Source organism: Theropithecus gelada, chromosome 6 (assembly GCF_003255815.1).
Source record: "Theropithecus gelada isolate Dixy chromosome 6, Tgel_1.0, whole genome shotgun sequence".
Taxonomy (NCBI): Eukaryota; Metazoa; Chordata; class Mammalia; order Primates; family Cercopithecidae; genus Theropithecus; species Theropithecus gelada.
In genome coordinates, this window is record NC_037673.1 from 74,923,666 (window position 1) to 74,944,948 (window position 21,283).

Consider the following 21,283-nt stretch of genomic DNA (forward strand, 5'->3'; position numbering starts at 1 on the left):
AGCACTTTGGGAGGCCGAGGCAGGCGGATCACTTAAGGCCAGGGAGACCAGCCTGGCCAACGTGATAAAACACCACCTCTACTAAAAATGCAAAAATTAGCCAGGTGTGGTGGCGCACACCTACAATCCCAGCTACTTGGGAGGCTGAGGCATGAGAATCACTTGAACCTGGGAGGCAGAGGTTGCAGCAACTGGAGATTGTGGCACTGCACTCCGGCCTGAGTGACAGAGCATGACTCTAGCTCAAAATAAATAAATAAATAATAAAAGTAGGTAAAACAAACCCTATTGTTTGTGCGTGTGTGCATGCGTGTGCACATATTTTAACTTTATGTATATTACGACATTCTGACATCTTTTAAAAAAATTTTCTGGCTGAGAAGAGACTGCTTCTCCCCTCTAGGGCTAGCTAATTCTTAAGGACAGCAAGAGCCCGGTCCAGAGCATGTCTCTGATATGCAAACTAGCCAATCCAGAGCCATACCTCCTCTATCTGATCCATACATCCCAGGAGACAATATTCCTCTAACTTACTCCATCCCAGGGCCAGTTACCAGACAATGAGGGACCACCCCTATAGTTTAGAGCCCTCTGAAATTATTCAACCCAGCCAATCCTAAACTATTTCCCCCTCTCTGCTTTGCCTTTCCCATAGAAATTCCAATAAAGGCTCTACCTCGGCTTTCCCCTCACTCCTGCTTTCTGTCTCTTGACCACCTTAAGACTTTCCCTGTTTCTAGGACCTGCAAGTATAATACACTTGTTTTCCTGTGACTCCCCTTGTGGTTACATTTGACTATCACATGATCTTTAAGTACTTTTGCTAAGTTACAAGCACATTAAATACTTTGAATTGAATTACTAAACTGAAATTTTGATTAAAAATATTCTTGTAGGCATTGGCATATAGAAAAACCTTTTTCCACCAGTACAAATTAAGGATGCATTTCTCTCTCTCTCTCTCTCTCTCTCTTTTTTCTTTTTGAGACAGGGTCTTGCTGTTGCCCAGGCTGGAGCACAGTGGCACAATCATAGCTCACCGCAGCCTCGACCTCCCAGTCAAGTGATCCTCCTACCTCAGCTTCCCAAGCAGCTGAGACCATAGGCTTGCACCATCACACTTGGCTAATTTTATTTTTATTTTTTTAAATTAATTTAATTTAATTTTAATGAGGTCTCCCTATGTTGCTCAGGTTGGTCTTGAACTCCCGGGCTCAAGTAATCCTCCCACCTAAGCCTCTCAAAGTCTTGAGATTACAGGTGTGAGCCACCACACTAACGGGTGCATTTCTATGTGTACTTTGGATATTTAATTCTGGCATAAAGGATACTATCTGAAATGAACAATGTTCATAATTAAGAATAGGAATGATAAACCCACCTGTGAAGGTGTACTGGTAAGTTCCATCTTCTCTTGTGATTTTTCCTTTGCTAGTCGAGCAGCTTCTTTAAATTCCTGAAACTTCTCTGCAAACTGAATGTATAAAGACTACATACATTAACCAAATAAAAATAGGTCACAGCACCCACTTTTACCTCAGTAAAGTTATTCATTTTCTGAATAACTGACTCTACACAAGCAATATAGCCTCCAAACCAATTATAGCTTCTAATATGAAAATGACAGAAAATGAAACCTAATTCCAAACATTTGTGCACTATGAAGTATTTTGACAAATCTTATTCAAAACATCATGATATATCTAAGTTAGACTTCAGAGTCAGCTAGCTTACCAAAAGGACTCCTGGTTGGTCAGAAATAATTTACTAAGACTAAGGTAGGGGAAAGAATCAGTAAACATAAGCATACTGTGCTATGTTAATCATTGAGAAAACTGAATTTCACAAATATCCACTTGTAAACATCACAGTATTTAGAAAACGCTTTTAAATTCTACTAAAATATAAACTCTCATAATACACAACACATTTTATTTTCACTAATACAAATAGCAATATTTACTATTTTCACTAACTGACATAACTAAAAATTAATTTCCGACGATTCCTAAACAGCTCATGTACAGCAGCAGAAAGGAATAATACTCAACGGTCTTTAAGATGGATAACAATTTCAAAACAAAAATTATTGTACATGAAACACTAATTCTTAGGAACTCATAGGAAACTATAAAACATCCTGGCCACAAAGAATATCTATTTATGTTTTGGAAGTGGAAGCTAGTCTATCACTATTATCAGTGAGAATAAGTTAAGACTACATAATAACTACATTTAAAAACCCCAAATCTCTATGCAACTTAAAGTATCTGTTAGAGTTGGTAATTAAACATGAAATTATAGTTCCTTTCTCAAATCCCCATAAATCAACTCTGATTTCATTTCCATCCTGGGAAGAAAAATTTTGGAAGGAAAGGCTTGTGATACTCTAATCTTGGAGAGATGGAGGAGGGTCAAAATTAAAGTAGTCATTATCACAACTTTTCCTTCTTACCTTAAACCTTGTCACTTCTACCTATAATCTGTAGCTCAGTAAAGTGAATTTGTGCTACTATACTCATGTAATTGAACGGAGTATCTCCAAACAGTAAAATACCAGAATACAAAGCTACAAGGGTCTCTCGCTAACATTGGTGGAAATGAAATCAAATCAAAACTTCTCTTTAAGTAATCTGAAATAGTATACAAGGTTTTTCTTACACTAATTTAACATTCCACAACAGTTAATGTTTAAAACCCTTCACAACTTCATAAAAATCTTCACTATTTCTAAGTTTTACATCCTTAGTTTTCAGCAAAACAAAAAAGTGACAGCTTAGGTTTCCATGATAACAAAATACAACTTAGTAAGCACTCTAACAATCCAAGCATAGCTGGAATTTTGTTCATACCAGTCAATCTTAAGAGACCATACATTTTTTTTTCAACGATGCTACTTTCCCTTATTTTGAGATGTCTTTGTCTAGAATTGCCTTCTCCAAACCGTTATAATGTTTTGACTTACTCATGGCTTTTAACTGATAAAACAAGCTAGAATATTTATGTACTTGCTTCGTTTATGTAAAATATCATAAACTCCTTTGAGCCTCCTACAGTCTGCAAAACACCAAAATTAGTCTACAAGGTAGCCTGAAAAATAAATTATGATTTTTTTTCTTCTTTGGATCAAAACATTCTGAAAAGACTGATCTTAAGCTCTTGGAGCCAAATTCTGTGAGTATATAAGCTCGAATTGGCTCCAAGAGCTTAAGAGCTGTTTCTCAATATTCAACCCACTCTCAAATACTAGGAGATTTACCACCAGTAAGGCTGGTCAAAAGTATATGCTAACTTTAAAGAAGAAAAAATCTAAAAAAAAAAAATAAAAGCCATTCTCAGAGAAAAGTTCAAACAAGGGAAAAGAGTAGAATTGACAGAAGTTAATAAACTATTCCTTTACTACATTAGCTAGCTGCTCAGTAACTTGAAAGATGTCATGAAGAACTTAATTTATAGACAAAATTACTTAGCCCAAAAAGCATTTAAGGCATTGAAGCCAAGCTTATTTAAGAAAATAATCCACGATTTAGTTCTTGTATTGTCAAGTTAAGAAATTCAGCAAGTAGATATATTTAGAGATTTTTTTTGCTATAGTCTTTAATAGGCAATAAAAAAAAACAAAAAAAACAAAAAACAAAAAAAACAAAAAACAAAAAAACCACCAAGTTCTAAAAAGGTTCTGAATGACGGCAAAAGTATTAGAATAAACATAAAATTTCTCAACAAAACCGTTTATGGAAGAGCAATGTTCACTGGATACCTGTATCCTAGTTATGTTGAGATACTCTGAATGTAAAACTCTTATCTTTACCACAGTTCAAGAAATATATTTAAAGAATAAGATGTGTACAAGAGAAACCAAAAAGATAATATTTATTCGTCGTTGTTTTTTGAGACAGTCTTGCTCTGTCACCCAAGCTGGAGTGCAAGTGGCGCAATCTCAGCTCACTGTCCTGGGTTCAAATGATTCTTGTGTCTCAGCCTCCCAAGTAGCTGGGATTACACAGGTATGTGCCACCATACCCAGCTAATTTTTTTATATTTTTAGTAGAAACCGGGTTTTGCCATGTTGACCAGGCTGGTCTCGAACTCCTGGCCTCAAGTGATCTGCCCACTTTGGCCTCTCAAAGTGCTGGGATTAAAGGCATGAGCCACTGTGCCCAGCTTTAATATTCATGTTAATCATCCTATAGAAAATGATTTATAATCACCAAGGCAAAAGTTAAAATAGTCTTAAAATTCAGATTTAAGCCATAATTCATATCCAAAAGATAACAAAAACACTTGAAAACTGTGTTAAGAAATGTTTATAATTAGAAGAAAAAAAAATAGATTCAATATATATTCATACCACCAAGTTTAAGATTTCTAAAAAGAACCCAGTTTAAGAATTTGAATACAGAATAATGTCTGTAAAGCAAAACAGCTTAAAGTTTAATGTAAATAAAAATGGTGTATATCTATAAGAGCCTGATTTCTCTGCACTTGAAAAATTTCAACTCTCTAGCTTGAGTTTTATATCATATCCTGCATATACCAAATCACATGTAAAGTATTTAAAATATATGGTTATTCTTTTAACTGAATGCTTCAAACAGAGGTTTTAAGAATAAATCTTTAGGTCTGGCAGGCACAAGATCTGAAGAGAAAAGTGAGTTTCACTTTTCTCCTTGATCACTTAGTATACTGAGATTGTCTTTTCTTATATATCTGTGTAACATCCACAAGAACCCAAGGTGCTGCTGGTATAAACATTACCTGCCTTTTGCTTATTGACAGGAGAACTGTCTTATTTCCAATATTCAGCCTGGTGATGCTTTGCATTTTATTGGCCTTTCTGGTCACTTGGTGAGTATTATCTAAAAAGTCCTCATGATGTCTATAGTATCTCAGTCTGCACTGCATCAGAGCTCGGAGTATTCCACATCCAGATAAAGCACAATTTCCCCTAAACACAGTAATCTGTATGTACCTGCTGTCACATCAAAATGCTGAAATCTATATCACTGTCAACTTGAGTTTTCACAATTCAAAAGACCTTGGTAACTGCCTACATTGCAGACCATCTCCAATTGAGGGTACTAATCTCTGACAAAAATCCATTCTGAAGTGATAATCCCCACCTTTTAATTCCTATCATACAGACAATTAACCACATAAATCCTTCTCAACCAATGGTAACTGTTTTTAATGTGTACAATACATTTTCCAAGTGACAGTAGCATCTAATGATCTCTTGCTTCTTGCTCTGAAGTCACTACTGTTGTTCTGAGAATATTAAATAAATTTCTCCTATATTTCATACTCTCCACTTGGTATTACATATTTAAGATATATGACTTGAAGATGAAGATTTTCATTCAAATTTTATGATTTAACTCACTTTCGAAAGATGATGCTCAGAGGAGAATCCCAATCCATAAACGGTGTTTGCCCGGCTATCAGCCCACTGGCCAAACTTCTGAGATGTTTTAGTAAATGTCATGTTTGGGGTGATGGTACTATTTATTATTGCCTAAAAAATAAAGCAAGTATGAGTAACCAGCAAAAAATCAGCAAACAGGCATTTAAATACAAGACCATTCAGTTACATAAAAGCTTAGGATGATCAATAAGCCACAATGTTAAATACATAAAGATAGTTACAGAAATAGTTTCTGGCATTGTAAGTGATAGTGTGGAAATATGTTAACTAAAATATAAATATGATGACACTCTATCAAAAATTTCAACATTTTACACTCAAATAAGTTTACCTATGATCCAAAAAATGTCAGAGTTTTTAATGTGGTCAGTGTTTTCCTTTTCAATGTTTAGAATCGATATTTATTAATTTTGGATGATAATCACTAGAAGAAAGTAGGCCTTAATAGTGGTTTATTTAAAAGTAGGGTACCACCCTCTAAAGAATCTTTCAAAAATGAAAATATACATAGAAAATATGACACTGATTTTCTTCTTCTTCTTTTTTTGAGATGGAGTCTTGCTCTGTCGCCCAGGCTGGAGTGCAGTGGCGCAATCTCGGCTCACTGCAAGCTCCAACTCCCAGGTTCACGCCATTCTCCTGCCTCAGCCTCCTGAGTAGCTGGGACTACAGATGTCTGCCACCATGCCTGGCTAATTTTTTTGTATTTTTTTGGTAGAGACAGGGTTTCACCATGTTAGCCAGGATGGTCTCGATCTCCTGACCTCATGATCCACCCACCTCGGCCTCCCAAAGTGCTGGGATTACAGGCACGAGCCACCGTGCTTGGCCGACACTGATTTTCTAAAATCCGTAACTGAGTTTTCTTCAAGGTGATTTACCTGAAATACATTATGATACAGAAAAGACTTGCAATCATTTAGTACTTTTTCCCTTTACTCAAGGAAAAAACAAACTTCTAAATATAGAGGTATTCCTTGCTATACTCGGGAGATTGGTTCCAGGACCCCTGTGTATACCAAAACCCGTGCATACTGAAGTCCCATAGTCAGCACTGCAGAACCTGCATATACGAGGTCAGCCCTCTAATACTTGGTTTTCACATCCTACAAATACTCTATTTTTCGATCCACATATAAGTGAACCTGCATAATTCAAACCAGTGTCAAGAGTCAATTGCATACTCATTGCTTTTCTCATAAAGTGGTATAGATTCGTGATGTTGAGAATTGCTATCATTTTTGTTTCACACATAATTTCTTAGAAAACTAGTATTTTAGCATGTTACTAAATATTAACTTTGGTGATCACCATAATAAATTTCAACTATCATAAAATATTAACTCATTCTCTCTGCTAATACCATAAAAGTGAGGGGGAATCATTTTTTTAGTCTAATGCACTCCAAATTTAAGATTAGAAAGTGATTCCAATAGTAATAGCTAGATGTTAACAAATCCATAAGCAGTCATCTACTGAACTCTTATATGTGGAATGAAACATCAAGCATTTTCTGAACTAAATTTGCTTACCATGTGAGCATTTTCTAAACAAAACTAAATTTGCTTACCATGTGAACAACAGTATAAAAGGAAATATTTAAGGATATGCAGGTATTGGAGAAGTCATAAAAATGAATGCATGACACCTGTCCTACTATTAAAAAAACAGTAAAATAGAGTGGCCCCTTCCTTTCTCTCAGACAGAAGATATGTCCACTGTAATTATATGAGAGCCCTTATCCTCAATTAAGTCTTTTTACCTCAGACAAAATTTACATATTCATACTTATACAGTTTCCTTACCCTTCAGTTCAAAAACTGCTTTTCTTAGCATGTCATTTGGGATCTGTAAAATGTGGCTAATAACTGCTCTAACTTGAACGGCATCAAATGAAGTCATCAAATGAAAGACTAAATAGGAAATCATTTATTAACAAATGGTAAAGAATCATTCGTTTATTAAACTTTAATTGAGTACCTTTTAAATGCCAAACACAGTTCTAAAAATTCAAGACACAACAAGAGGGGCAATGTAATTACAGATTACAGTCTGGAATAAGAGGAGTCAGTAAACACACAAGTAAATAAATAACTGACCAATATAATTTCAGACAGTAGTAAGTACTGTGAAGACCAAGATGTGAAAGAGTGAAAGGCAAGAAGTCAAGACTGGTAGGCACTGCCTTAGATTTGCTGGTCCTGAGGAGGGCACGTCTGAACTGGGATCTCTGTGTTTTCTAAAAGACAAGGGCATTTTAATATGTGACCCTAATAACTCAAAAGTGAGTCAACAACAGGTTTTATAGGTATCTAAGAAAACTGACCAATGTGCTGTTAGTTGGTCACTAAGCCCCCTCATTTTAACTATTTCAAATTAACTTCTTTCTGCTTTGACGAGTTTTCTTTTAATCTCCATTCTGACCCTTTCCTTGTCTCTGTATTACTTGTTCTTTAATGAAGAAAACCTTAAAATGATAGATTATCCCACACTTTTAAAAAGCTTTATTTCTTAGCTTCTTTGAGTAGAATGCATTTAAAAGAAAAATTTTAGTTCTTTAAAATAAATATGTCTCTCAACCCTGGAGTTCTAGTCCTTTTAAGGAAAAGAGGTAGAAATGCAGTGTCATTACTACCTCATGTACGCATCACACAGAGTGCCCTGATCCTGGCCCTTGACCATGCTGAGGTCTCTGTAGCATAATCAGAAAACCTTAAAGCAAACTTCATATGCACAGCAGAGGGTTTAAGTGAGAACAAGTGCATGTTTTCTAGGCAGGGCACTTAAGGGGTTTCCAACTCAATCAGGAAGAGCAGAAGTGGGGGGTGAGATGGAGAAAACACTTGTTTAGCTGAGTCAAATAAACCACTACTGCTGACTTAAAAAACAACCACTCCTGTAGGAACTGCAGCAGTTAATAGCATCAGTTTAGAAAAGTAATTAGAAAATGTGATAGAAAATATAACTCTGCTACAGAAGATAGATTTTGTTAAAAGAATACAAAAAGCTTTTCAAAAGACATTTATGATTCTAATAATTACAATCAGTAATGTATATTCAGAAATGGAAAAATGCAAGAGCAACATTTCATATTGCTTCAGTGGGAAGAACACATGAGGATTATGTGTTAATCACTAAAATTCCTTCCTTTAAAATAACTCAAAGTATTTTAATCTGGTGAAGGTTAAGTTAGCAAATGAAATCTATTTAATCACTTCCATATGGTTTCTTTTCTTGGACATTGCACAACTCAGTTGATCTTTATTTCTATACAATATTTAACCTTCCTTTCTAATAAAGGAGGATTGTTATCTTTTTCTGTTATCTCTGTTAACCCTCCTTTCTAATAAGGGAGGCATGTTATCTGTCATTTGGGCCCAGAAACAAAACAGATTACAGAGAACTCAAGGTTCAAATAAGGGAAAAGAAACACTCTAGAGTCTCAGGTTATAATGTTTAGTATCTGTCAAACTTCACTAAACCAGACAGTTACAAAATATGACAAAATTATTCTTCACTAAATAAAGCTTTACAGAAACGAACTATTTCTATTTCTCAAGTCTTTTAAATCCTCCAAGCAAAAATTAAAAAAATCAATTATTCAAGTAAATACATGTTACTTATATACAAGACACAAAGTGCAAATAGCCCTTGGGGTCTTATAATCTAGTTAACCTAGTTAAGGAGATAAGGAATGAGTACACAGAAAAATCAGACAAAAAGTTTAGCATTAAATTAAATTATCTTTTATTCCCTACATAACACTAGCCAATAATCGCCTGATACTAGCATTAATAACAATAGCAGTGAGTGTTTGTATTGTGATTACTATACACACTATGTTTTTGCCTAAATTTATTTACTCTTCACAACAACGCTATGGTGTAATGACGTACGTATTTTTATTCACTCCTTTTTTTACAGACGAGAAAACTGAGGCATACAGAAGTTGTGTTTTTTTGTGCTCCCTCCCCCCACCCTTAAGAGACAGGTCTCACTCTGGATGTAATCATAGCTCACTACAGCTTTGACTTCTTTAGCTCAAGGGGTCCTCCAGTCACAATACCCTGAGTAGCTAGGACTACAGGCAAGCACCAATACGGCTGGCTAATTTTTTTTCTATTTTTTTTTGTAGAGATGGGATCTCACTGTGTTACTCAGGCTGGTCTCAAACTCCTGGTCTCAAGTTATCTTCTTGCCTCAGCCTCCCAAAGTGGTAGAATTACAGGCACAAACCTCAGTGCCCAGCCCTGCATGCAGAAGCTAAATAGTTTGCTCAAGATCAGATGGTGATATGGTTTGGCTCTGTGTCCCCACCCAAATCTCACCTTGAATTGTAATCCCCATGTGTCAAGGGTGGAACCAGGTGGAGGTAATTGAATCATGGGGGGAAGTTTCCCCCATGCTGTTCTTGTGATAGTGAGTCTCACCAGATCTGATGGTTTTATAAGCATCTGGCATTTCCCCTGCTTGCTCTCATTCTCTCTCCTGCCGCCCTGTGAAGACGTACCTTCTGCCACGATTGCAAGTTTCCTGAGGCCTCCCCAGCCATGTGGAACTGTGAGTCAATTAAACCTCTTTCCTTTATAAATTACCCAGTCTCAGGTATTTCTTCATAGAAGTGTGAGAATGGACTAATACAGAGGGAAAGCAGATGGTAGAAACAAAAATTCAAACCAGACAGTCTGGCTCTACAGTGTGTGCACTTAACCCCTTCATTTAATTGCGAAAATTCCTGGAAGTGGAAAGGCCTCATGGCTTTAAGAAACTGAAGACCTCATCTTTCTACACACTTTAAATCTAGAATCTTAGAATCTGATTTTTCTTTGGAATTTCTTTCTCTAAGTGAGTTCTATGAAGTTCATTGATGATAAAAGGATCCCCTGTCCAGGCGCAGTGGCTCACGCCTGTAATCCCAGCACTTTGGGAGGCTGAGGCAGGCAGATCACGATGTCAGGAGTTCAAGACCAGCCTGGCCAACATGGTGAAACCCTGTCTCTACTAAAAATACAAAAATTATCTTGGCATGGTGGTGCATACCTGTAATCCCAGCTACTGGGGAGGCTGAGGCAGGAAAATCGCTTGAACCTGGGAGGCAGAGGTCGCAGTGAGCCAATATCGCACCACTATACTCCACGCTGGGCGACAGAGCAACACTCTGTCTCAAAAAGAAAAAGGGAACCCCCCGCCAACCCTTCTGAAGAGCACACTATCCACTAAGCACTGATTTAAGTGCTTTGCAGATATTAACTTATTTAATCCTTATAACTACCAATACTGAGTTGAGAACAGTGAGGCTCAGAGAAGTAATCTGCCCAAAGACAAAACACTCAGTAGATGGTGGAGTTGAGATCTGAACCCAGGCAGTCCTTGCTCCTGTTACATTATCTGCCTCTCCTAAAAATAAAATAGGATTTGTCCTTATACTTTCTCTTCAGAGAAGAAATGTCAGCTTTACTATTGACACTGACAAACTTCGTAAGACATAGGGACTTTGATCTGCTACTAGTCTATAGCAGTATATTTGAAAAGAATTAGAGCTCCTAGAATTCTAGACCATGTCTATTCTGTCCACCACTATACTGCTAGTACCTGGCATAATGCCTGACACATAACAGATATGCAATGAATATTAAATAAACAGAATGACCTCAAATTTGTAGAATATTTTGGCATGTAATATAATAAAGTGGTTAATCAAAGTAATTTAGTGGACAAAACATGTTGCTACCTTAATAATCAGTTTTGTTTCTTAAAAGTTTTAAGAACTCAAAAGGAAACATTTTAATGAAGATAAAATCCTCTGAATAAAACTAAAATGCCATACTGAAAAAAGCAAAAACAGCCAAATCATTCAAAGTAAACGTAGCTTACCTTTGAGCCATCTAAACTGATTATCCTATACACATTTCTTGTGCTGTCATAGAAATAAGACACAGTAACTGCATGCTTGCTGGTGGGTACCCAGTTCTTCTTTGTGTTTGGGTCAATCTGGAAGACATGAGCTCGAGTGCTGAAGATAGGTTGTTCCCTGCAGGGCAGAAAAGAAAATGATGAAATGAAAGCAGCCATTTTTATTTTACTAGACAAGAGAACATGAAAACTGCAAGGATGATTCTGCTTAATCAACAATTTCCACACACCTGAAAGACAAACTTTCAAATTTGCATATTCTAAGTATTCAGTCATAAGGTTTCTAAAAACAATTATAGTCAATCCTCATTATGTGAAGATTCTGTACATGTGCATTCACCTACTCACTAAAATTTATCTGTAACCCCCAAATCAATACTGTGGCACATTCTTAGTCTTTCATAGATACACACAGGGCAGTGCAAAACCATGCGTCACCTGACATGGCACATTTCCATCTGAAGCTAAACAAAGTGACATTGCCTTCTTGTTTCAGCTCTCATACTACATACACAAGTGTCCCTTTTGTGGTCTATTTAGCACCATGTTTTTCACATTTCACACTTTGTTGGTGCTTTTACTGTTTAAAATGTCCCATAAGCACCATGCTGAAGTGTTCCCAGATGCTAGCTGTTCCTAGGTGCAAGAAGGCTGTGATGTGGAGAAAATATGTGTGTTAGATAAGTTTCACTGAGTCATGAGTTACAGTGCTGTTGGTCATCAGTTCAATGTTAATGCATTAACAATATATATTAAGCAAGATGTCTTTAAATAGAAACACATCTAAAACATGGTTATGTACTGATTAGTTGATGAAAATGTCGTGAGCAGAGGCTTGTGGGAACATGACACAGTATTTTTCCCTAAGAGCAATGGTTCAGTACAGTATTTGCTTAGTGTTGCTAGCACCTTCATGGAAGATGTGAATAATGAGAATAAACTATGCTCTGCTAAAATACAAGTATCTTATATTTGACCCTTACAAAGTTAATATTTTTACCCACTTAAAACCACATTAAAAACCCCTGTAAACATATTTTACCCATCTAAAGCCCAGAATAATCTGGGAATAGGTAAAGAACTTACTGGGAAAACATACATTCACTATAATCTCTACTATACTTAAAAGTCTATGGAAAATAAAGTTGCTGAAACCACAAATATCTCTTACTTAGATCAAGTAAGGCACTAAAGATACAGAGATTTTTAAAATTACAAAGAACAAAAACTAATAAAAAATACTTACTTAAAATATCATTACAGAATTCTTTATAGTATGAACAAGCATGAGATGATCTATATATATGGAAGCATCATAATTCAAAAATTTCCAAGTTCTGAGTAAAAATTATCTTGGAAGCAGCATTTATCAAGCTTTTTTTTTTTAACAGCCCAAATAAAACTCATCTCTTTCATTTCACTACACATATTTCTTTTCTAAAGCAGTTCAAGGTCATAAAGAAAATTTTAATTGGTAATATTTAATATTAAGTAAATTAATTTTAAAATTATAAATTTGAAGAAAGGAAGGGTAAATATGGAGAGGAGAAAAATTAGAAAAACAGGCAAGGCAAATATGAGTCCACGGCAAAATGGCTCTTAAGGTTAATAAGAGGTTGGATGACTCCTTATATCCATCTCAACCCTTAGAGAGTTGTGTGAAAGGGAGGTACCTTCCCTGTAGGTAATCTGGCTCTTTCCCAGTTTTATTTCTGGAAACCTCCTATACAACTTTTCTTATTAAAGAATCTCTCTTAAAAGAAAGTGATATATTTTGTGCCACTCCCTAAAATATTACTTCTTGTTTAACTGCCATTATATATGGATTCATTTAATAATTATTAACAATCTGGCAAAGCACTGTACCAGGATAATGAACTCTGAACTGGGAATAGGCCTTATTCATTCCCTCTTTCCCCATCCTCAACCACTGACTTTCAGTGAGGCTGGTGCTATAAGCTTGGGTTATCTTCCAAAAGCCCTGCAACCCCTATTTTTCTTTTTTCACCTTCTAGTTAAAGTCTGAGGTAAAAGTACTGTTGGTCAGGCTGAGAGTGGTTACTTACAAGTCACAGGGACATCTAATCATACACAACTCTATTAAGGCACATAAGGAAGGGAGGTAGGACACTATTCTTTACTAACTCGATTACTTGATTTTTTTGTTGTTTTCATTTGATAGGGGTTAAATTTGCTAAATTCACTAAATAACACAAGTTGGTGATTATAGGAATGTGTTCTAATAAATGTATTTTCTAAAACAGTAAATTAGTTATTAAGACAATAATATTGCTTTTGCGAGCTTTCTACAACCAATCAACAAATCCTTACTCAATGGAAATGCAATGTTTTTAGTATGGTAAAGACTTTCTACATCATATTGAGTCATACATTTAATTAATCCACACAATTTCCTTTCAGAATAAAAATCTTTAAACTAGCTATCTTATAAGCAAATGACATTTGAATATCAACTAAGTACATAGCTTTCTTCAATTCTCTTCTGAATAGCTGGTTCAACTAAGTACATAGCTTTCTTCAATTCTCTTCTGAATAGCTGGTTTTTTAAAGAAAATTATAGTTTAAGATTTCTGTGGTCAAAAGCCTGCACTTCAAAGTCTATATGATGAAGACTAGGGAAATAATTTTCACTACAGATACAGGGAACAGAATTCCTAGAAGTAATGAGGATGTTACTGCATCTGACAGGGCATACTAATAAACGATTCAAACTTTTATTGAATATCTATTATATGCCAAGATGTAGGATCCAGATGGTCCCTGCCCTTGAAAAATTCAATTTGGTGAGAAAAGATGGGTATGTTAAAAGCAAAATGCTCTCCACTATGATAGATTCTCTAAAAATAAGTAACTGACAGCTATGATAGAAAACGGATGCCTAAACAGAGTTTGAAACAAACTGTTGCACAGTGAGAGGAGGGCTAAGTACACTGTGTAGCAAGAACCTTAGTACAGGTAAGTATGAGTGCCTTTGAAGAATGAGGCTAGAATGAAAAAATAGAGAATGAAAAAAGAGAGAAGACAGTTCATGAGGGTGTCTACTGAAAGCTATTGAGAGATTATAAGCAGGGAACAGTTATTTATTTATTTATTTTTGAACAGATGGGTTCTCACTATATTGCCCAGGCTGGTCTTGAACTCTTGGCCACAAGCAATCCTCCCACCTCAGCCTCCCAAGTTGCTAGGATTACAGGAGTAAGCCACTTAGCTCAGCTTCAGCTTTGCATTTTAGAAAGATAAATCTGGGCCACGTGTGGTGGCTCATGTCTGTAATCCCAGCACTTTGGGAGGCCAAGCTGGGCAGATCACTTGAGCTCACAAGTTCAAGACCAGCTTAAGCAACATGACAAAACCAAAATTAGTCTGGCGTGGTGGTGCACACCTGTAGTCCCAGCTACTTGGGAGGCTGGGGTGGGAGGCGGAGGTTGCAGAGAGCCAAGATCATGACACTGCACTCCAATTTGTGTGACAGAGTCAGACCCTGTCATATACACGCACAAAACTTGGCCTCAATAAAAAGAAGGTGGATTGGAGAGAAACACTGGACACAGGGAGACTAGTCAGAACCTTACTAAAGGACTGCAAATATTAACAAATAAAGAAGATGGGAGTTTAGGGAATAGGATGAAGATGTGATAAGGGATTAAAGGTAAATTTAGGAAGTAGTGTCAGTAGGTAAGTAATAGATTGGATATAGGGCAGTAGTTCTCAAACTGGGGTGATTTGTTCCTCAGGACATTTCACAATGTCTGGACACATTTTTGGCTGTCACACTGAGGGAAACTGCTGTCGGCATCTAGTGGGTAGCATCCAGGGATGCTGCTAAACATCTACAATGCACAAGACAACTTTCCGCAACAAATAATTTTCAATTGTGCCAAGGTTGAGAAATCCTGATGTATAAGACAAAGAAGGAATTTGAGTCTCCTGAGTTTCTAGTTTGGGTAACTGAAAAGAAGACAGTGACACTAGCAAGGATGGGACACAGAAAGTAAAGTCGAAGACTGGGGAAGTGGAAGGGGAATATGAGGTCAGTTTTGAAGGAGTTCAGATGCCTACAGGGTTTGGATATAGAACTCTTGGGTCAGGAACTTAAAAACACTAGTTTGGAGCTCAGAGAAAACCAGGCTGGCATGCAGAGTTTGGGGAATCACCAGATTTTATGATGGGTATGTTTCAACACTAAGCATGTCCATAAATTTCATTTAGAAAAAAGCTGTAGAAGAAGCAGTAGAGAAGCTATATCTAAAATCTTTAAGAGATTTACATATACCTGAAATCTTAAAAAGCTATCTTAAAAATCTAGCTCTTAATCTCTTAAAAAGACCTGTAATGCATTTGAAATTGATTGTTCCAAGTGTCCAGGTATTAAAGCTAATATCCTTTCATAAACTGTATAGCACTCATAAAGGTTAGACACTACTTTCTTTACAACAATTCACACAAATACTAACTGGATCAAATACCAGCATTTCCCAAAGTGTATTTATATTGAACAACAGTCTGAGAAATGAATGTTCCATGTTTAAATAAGTTTCGCAAACACTACGTTACATTCTAAAACATTTATAATGTACATTAGTATGTTAAAGTTTCTGAGAAGTTCTGCAGTAAAGAAGCTGATCTAACACCAAATAATCCAGCATCTGGCAAATTATTTGACCTCAGAACTCTTTCATGTAATTACTTACATCTCCTACGATTTATATTTATGGCTATAATATGAGAATCAAAATCAAAAGACAATTCTGAGGTAAATATCTCACTGAAAGTTGGTCTGTGAGACCAACTGAGATGGATAGTTTACCATCTTTACTGATATTACTAACTATATTTATAATATAAAATTAAAGCCTTATTCAGTAATGACTACAGTATTATTTCTTAAATGGGTACTTGTTAAGAACACTCAAAGTATCTCTTCTAAGAAACTAAAAATTATTCCTAAAAAATTACTCTAAAAATCAATTTTAAAGACAAATAGATCCATTACGGGTGCAGTGGCTCACGCCTGTAATCCCAGCAGTTTGGGAGGCCGAGGCGGGTTCATCACTTGAGGTCAGGAGTTCAAGACCAGACTGGCCAACATGGTGAAACCCCATCTCTACTAAAAATACAAAAATTAGCCAGGCACGGTGTAGCGTGCCTGTAATCCCAGCTACTCGGGAGGCTGAGGCAGGAGAATCACTTGAACCCAGGAGGCGAAGGTTGCAGAGAGCCAAGATCACATCCCTGCACTCTAGCCTGGGCAACAGAGCGAGACTCCACCTCAAAAACAAAAACCAAAAGAAACCAGAAAACCACAACAGTTCTGGAATGCTTTAAACTAGCTTAGAGCAGCAAAACCACACACACACACACACACACACACACACACACACACACACACACACTTTAATCATAGAGCACCATCTATTCGGTAACTTCTTACATCAATAACCAGAACAATAAGCAATTCAAACTACTTTACTGATGTAAGAATAGCTTACTGGAGTATTTTTCTGTTGATTCATAAAATAATTCTAGGAATTGGTATAACAATAATTCTCAAGTTCTTCATCTTGAGCTACAACTCTGTAAAAGTACTACATACAGTGATGGATGCTAAAACTTACTATGGATGTGGAAAACTGGAATAATGTTAAGATAACCCCGAGGAAAAAAGTAGTAAAATCAGAATTTTATTTTAAAAACAAGACTTACTCAAACTCCCTAGAGCTGACATAAAGAATTACTACACTTAGCTCTCAGGCATCTGCGCAATAAGAAAGAAATGAGGATCATAAAAAACTAGAGCAAAATAGAAAACTATTTTCCAAAAGATACATAAGTTCTAGGTCTAGAAAAAAAGCAGACAGTTAATATTCATCACTTGGATAGCTCTGATTTTTAAAAATCAATGATGATGCTGTTTTAAAGTTACCAATGAAGTCTATACTTCCACAAATATTGTATGATTAATCAGTAAATCTTCATCCCAAGAGAGTGCAAAGGCATAGGTCCAATAAATACAATCAAACTCAAGGAAAGGAAGAGAAATTGTATATTTCCTAGTCTACCTTTAATGCCTAGCTTAGAAGTATCCTTTTCAGGTATGTAAGTACAAATGGCTACTGTAGCAAAGGAGATTATAAGGAAGGTTATTGTTTCAAATAATTATCTTTCTTTTTAATTTTCCAAAAGAAAGTAGCCTGAAAGTATTCTAAGTATTCTAATAAGTATTAGAAATAAGGCTGGTAATATTTTCCACTGAGGATTTGACTCTGCTGCAAACCCTGTTGGCTGACTATCTACCAACTGTTCTTCCTTGCTGCTCCCCAATAAACCTCAGATACTCTACCCTCTTCATATGACCGTGAACTTCACTAAGGATAATCATGAAAATCCCATTCTTGCCAGAAGTTGGGTTAGGAATGGACCTCTGAAACAATTCCAAGAAATAACCAAGAAAAGTTTGCCAGAAACTTCTAGGTACACATGTAAGAAGGAATATTCTCTGAAACGATATGTTTGCATGTGACATCAGAACCTAAAGAAATCCTTAGTGCTATGAGGGGCGCAGACCCGAGAACGAAGCCAATATTCTCTGTTAATAATAGCATATGGAAAAACAAAGACTCTGGTTCCTTGATGATGTTACTGAACCAACAAATCAGCTTATCTCCAGGCTTCTATATGATAATAAGTTTGCTAATTGTTTCAAACAGTTGTCATTTAAAAAACTATGCAAATGAAAACTGAGGAAAGAGGTTTACTTACAACAAACTTTGCAATAACATGCCCCCCAATAACTGGTTGGTGGTAGTTCAGAACTATACAAGCTACACACTGGTCATTCATTCACTTCATAATACCACCCCACAGTATACACAATTTGATTTTGGGGTCCCCATTTAAAATTGTAGAACCAACAGAGCAATTTATAAGAATAACTGCATTGAGATGGGTGGGAAGAGGAAGAAATGGAAAGGGAAATGTGGAAATGGCAAAAGTTCACCACTAGTTTACTTTCTGCAATAAGGATTTAAAATCCAAAGCTTTTAATTAAAAAAAAAAAAAAAAAAAGCAATATAAGAGCTTATTAGAGCTACGGAAGCAACCACTAAAAGAAATAAAAATTACAATTTTTAAAAGTAGTTGCCTCTGGGGACGGGGCTTAATGAAGGAAGGGATAAGACAGGGGCAATTACTTCTCTTTCTTATCCTTTAAGTATTGTTTAATTTTTCTTAACCTTGTATAGGTATTAAAATATCTTTCTAAAATGGCACTGTGAAGAAATTACACTTAGATAACAATTAACGATGGAAAATAATGCTTTAGGGGCCATTTTTGAACACTGCCAAAGAATCACAGAATGACAATTTTAATAGGTTGGAACTCAACTCAGAGAAATAAGGGAAAGTAGGAGAGGAGCAGAAATCTAAACATGCCTAACTGTAGGTCTGCAGGTGCTCAAGGTACATCTAATCCCCGACAAAAACATCCTCCTTGATTTGAAGTGAACAGGAAAGTAAGACAAAAAACATTCTACCCTCAGCTTGCCTTTGGGTGACTGAAGTGGCAAGAGAAGCTGAACAATACTTGTTCAGGTCAAAATAAGAATGGCAAGGATAAGTCCAGGAATAGACGGACACTAATTACCATTTAACTTGATAGGTAATGGCTGGAGAATTTAGTTTCAGTGCCACTATGAAGTGACATAGCATGACTTCGGATGCAGCAGCTCAAGTACTGGAATTTCCTAGAAAGAATTATCCTGTACAACTTAATAATATAAATTGAAACTCTACACGATTATCAGGGAACTGGTTTAAATCTCACCACACCCTCTCTTTCTCACACATACAACCTACCCTAAGAAAAATCTCATTAAGATACCTGTTTTGGCCGGGCGCGGTGGCTCAAGCCTGTAATCCCAGCACTTTGGGAGGCCGAGACGGGTGGATCACAAGGTCAGAAGATCGAGACCATCCTGGCTAATATGGTGAAATCCCGTCTCTACTAAAAATACAAAAAAAACTAGCCGGGGGAGTTGGCGGGCGCCTGTAATCCCAGCTACTCAGGAGGCTGAGGCAGGAGAATGGCGTAAACCCGGGAGGCGGAGCTTGCAGTGAGCTGAGATCTGGCCACTGCACTTCAGCCTGGGCGACAGAGCGAGACTCCGTCTCAAAAAAAAAAAAAAAAAAAAAAGATACCTGTTTTGATGCTGCTCAGAGATTATGACTGCATAATCTAACATACTACCGACTGTATGTTCCTATACCATGATATGTGTAATAAGCTGATTGCTTATACATACAATGTTCTTTTTTCAGAACCATATACAAACTTTGAAGAATGCAAAGGTTTTTCTACTAATGGCTACCCAACACATAGTTATACTGCAATAACTCCATCTAGTGATGAACCAAAAACATAGCAGGTGCATGTTTTTTAAAACCTGGAAGTTACTCTGTAGCAAATACAAAATTGTAAAGTAACCCTGCCGTAATAGAGGTATCAAGACTTCTGGAAGGAGTTATTTTTGGGTTTGTTTTTGGTATGATCTGGCCAGGCACAGTGGCTCACCTCTGTAGCCCTAGTGCTCTGGGAGGCCAAAGAGGGAGGACTGCTTGAGCTCACGCAAGATCTTGCCTCTACAAAAAATTTAAAAATTAGCTGGGTGTGGTGGCACATGCCTATAGTCTCAGCTACTCAAGAGGCTGAGGCAGGAGGATCATTTGAGCCCAGGAGTTGGAGGCTGCAGTGAGCTATGATTGTACCACTGCATTCCAGGATGGGTGACAGAGGAAGACCCTGTCTCTTTTAAAAAGAAAAAAAAAAGAAGTATGACCTGGATTCCTTGATCTTTTAATCTGTTAAGCGAACACTGAAATTAAAGGTTTTAAAAAGTAATTGTTTGCATTACAGTTGAGTATCAGAAATACTTTCATGACATTATTTAACTGGCATATTTGAAGAAAATATCAAATCTAAAATTTCCATTTGGAAATTAAGATTCTTAAATTATAAAAATACACTTAAAGAGTAACAATACTGTTTACTTTTTTTTTTTTTTTTTTTTTTTTGAGACGGAGTCTCGCTCTGCCGTTCAGGCTGGAGTGCAGTGGCCGGATCTCAGCTCACTGCAAGCTCCGCCTTTTTGGAGACCCAGTCTCGCTCTGTCGCCCAGGCTGGAGTACAGTGGCGCCAACTCGGCTCACTACAAGCTCCGCCTCCTGGGTTCACGCCATTCTCCTGCCTCAGCCTCCTGAGTAGCTGGGACTACAGGCGCCCCCCACCACACCCGGCTAATTTTTTGTATTTTTCAGTTGAGACGGGGTTTCACTGTGTTAGCCAGGATGGTCTCAATCTCCTGATCTCGTGATCCGCTTGCCTTGGCCTCCCAAAGTGCTGGGATTACAGGTGTGAGCTACTGTTTACATTTCTTATATGTCACCTCTCACTTTAAGAGTAGTTTTTATAATCTATAGACCATGGTATTAGTTATTAAGAGATTTTAGTACTTACTCTTGGGCACTTTCATAAGTAGCCATAAAAAATTAAGGAATATGCTGAAATTCAGAGTAAAAATCAAGCAACCTCATTCAATGTACATTTAAGCAACATCTTCAATGTTCAAAGAAACTTGCTTGGCCGGGCGCGGTGGCTCAAGCCTGTAATCCCAGCACTTTGGGAGGCCCAGACGGGCGGATCACGAGGTCAGGAGATCGAGACCATCCTGGCTAACACGGTGAAACCCCGTCTCTACTAAAAAATACAAAAAACTAGCCGGGCGAGGTGGCGGGCGCCTGTAGTCCCAGCTACTCGGGAGGCTGAGGCAGGAGAATGGCGTGAACCCGGGAGGCGGAGCTTGCAGTGAGCTGAGATCCGGCCACTGCACTCCAGCCTGGGCGGCAGAGCGAGACTCCGTCTCAAAAAAA

At 37.0% G+C, this 21,283-nt stretch overlaps 1 protein-coding gene across 3 annotated transcripts in view; it reads right to left on the bottom strand.

The window, feature by feature from the left end:
* HOMER1 (homer scaffold protein 1) overlaps positions 1-21,283 on the bottom strand; it is a 139,212-nt gene that overhangs the window by 69,048 nt on the left and 48,881 nt on the right. For 2 of the 3 annotated variants that reach the window (XM_025388977.1, XM_025388974.1), the window contains exons 2-4: positions 11,300-11,456; positions 5,384-5,515; positions 1,382-1,474 (exon numbers count right to left, since the gene is read on the bottom strand). In XM_025388977.1, the coding sequence (XP_025244762.1) occupies positions 1,382-1,474; positions 5,384-5,515; positions 11,300-11,456 (382 nt within the window). The remainder of the gene's footprint in view (positions 1-1,381; positions 1,475-5,383; positions 5,516-11,299; positions 11,457-21,283) is intronic. The other variant, XM_025388976.1, reaches the window with a different exon arrangement.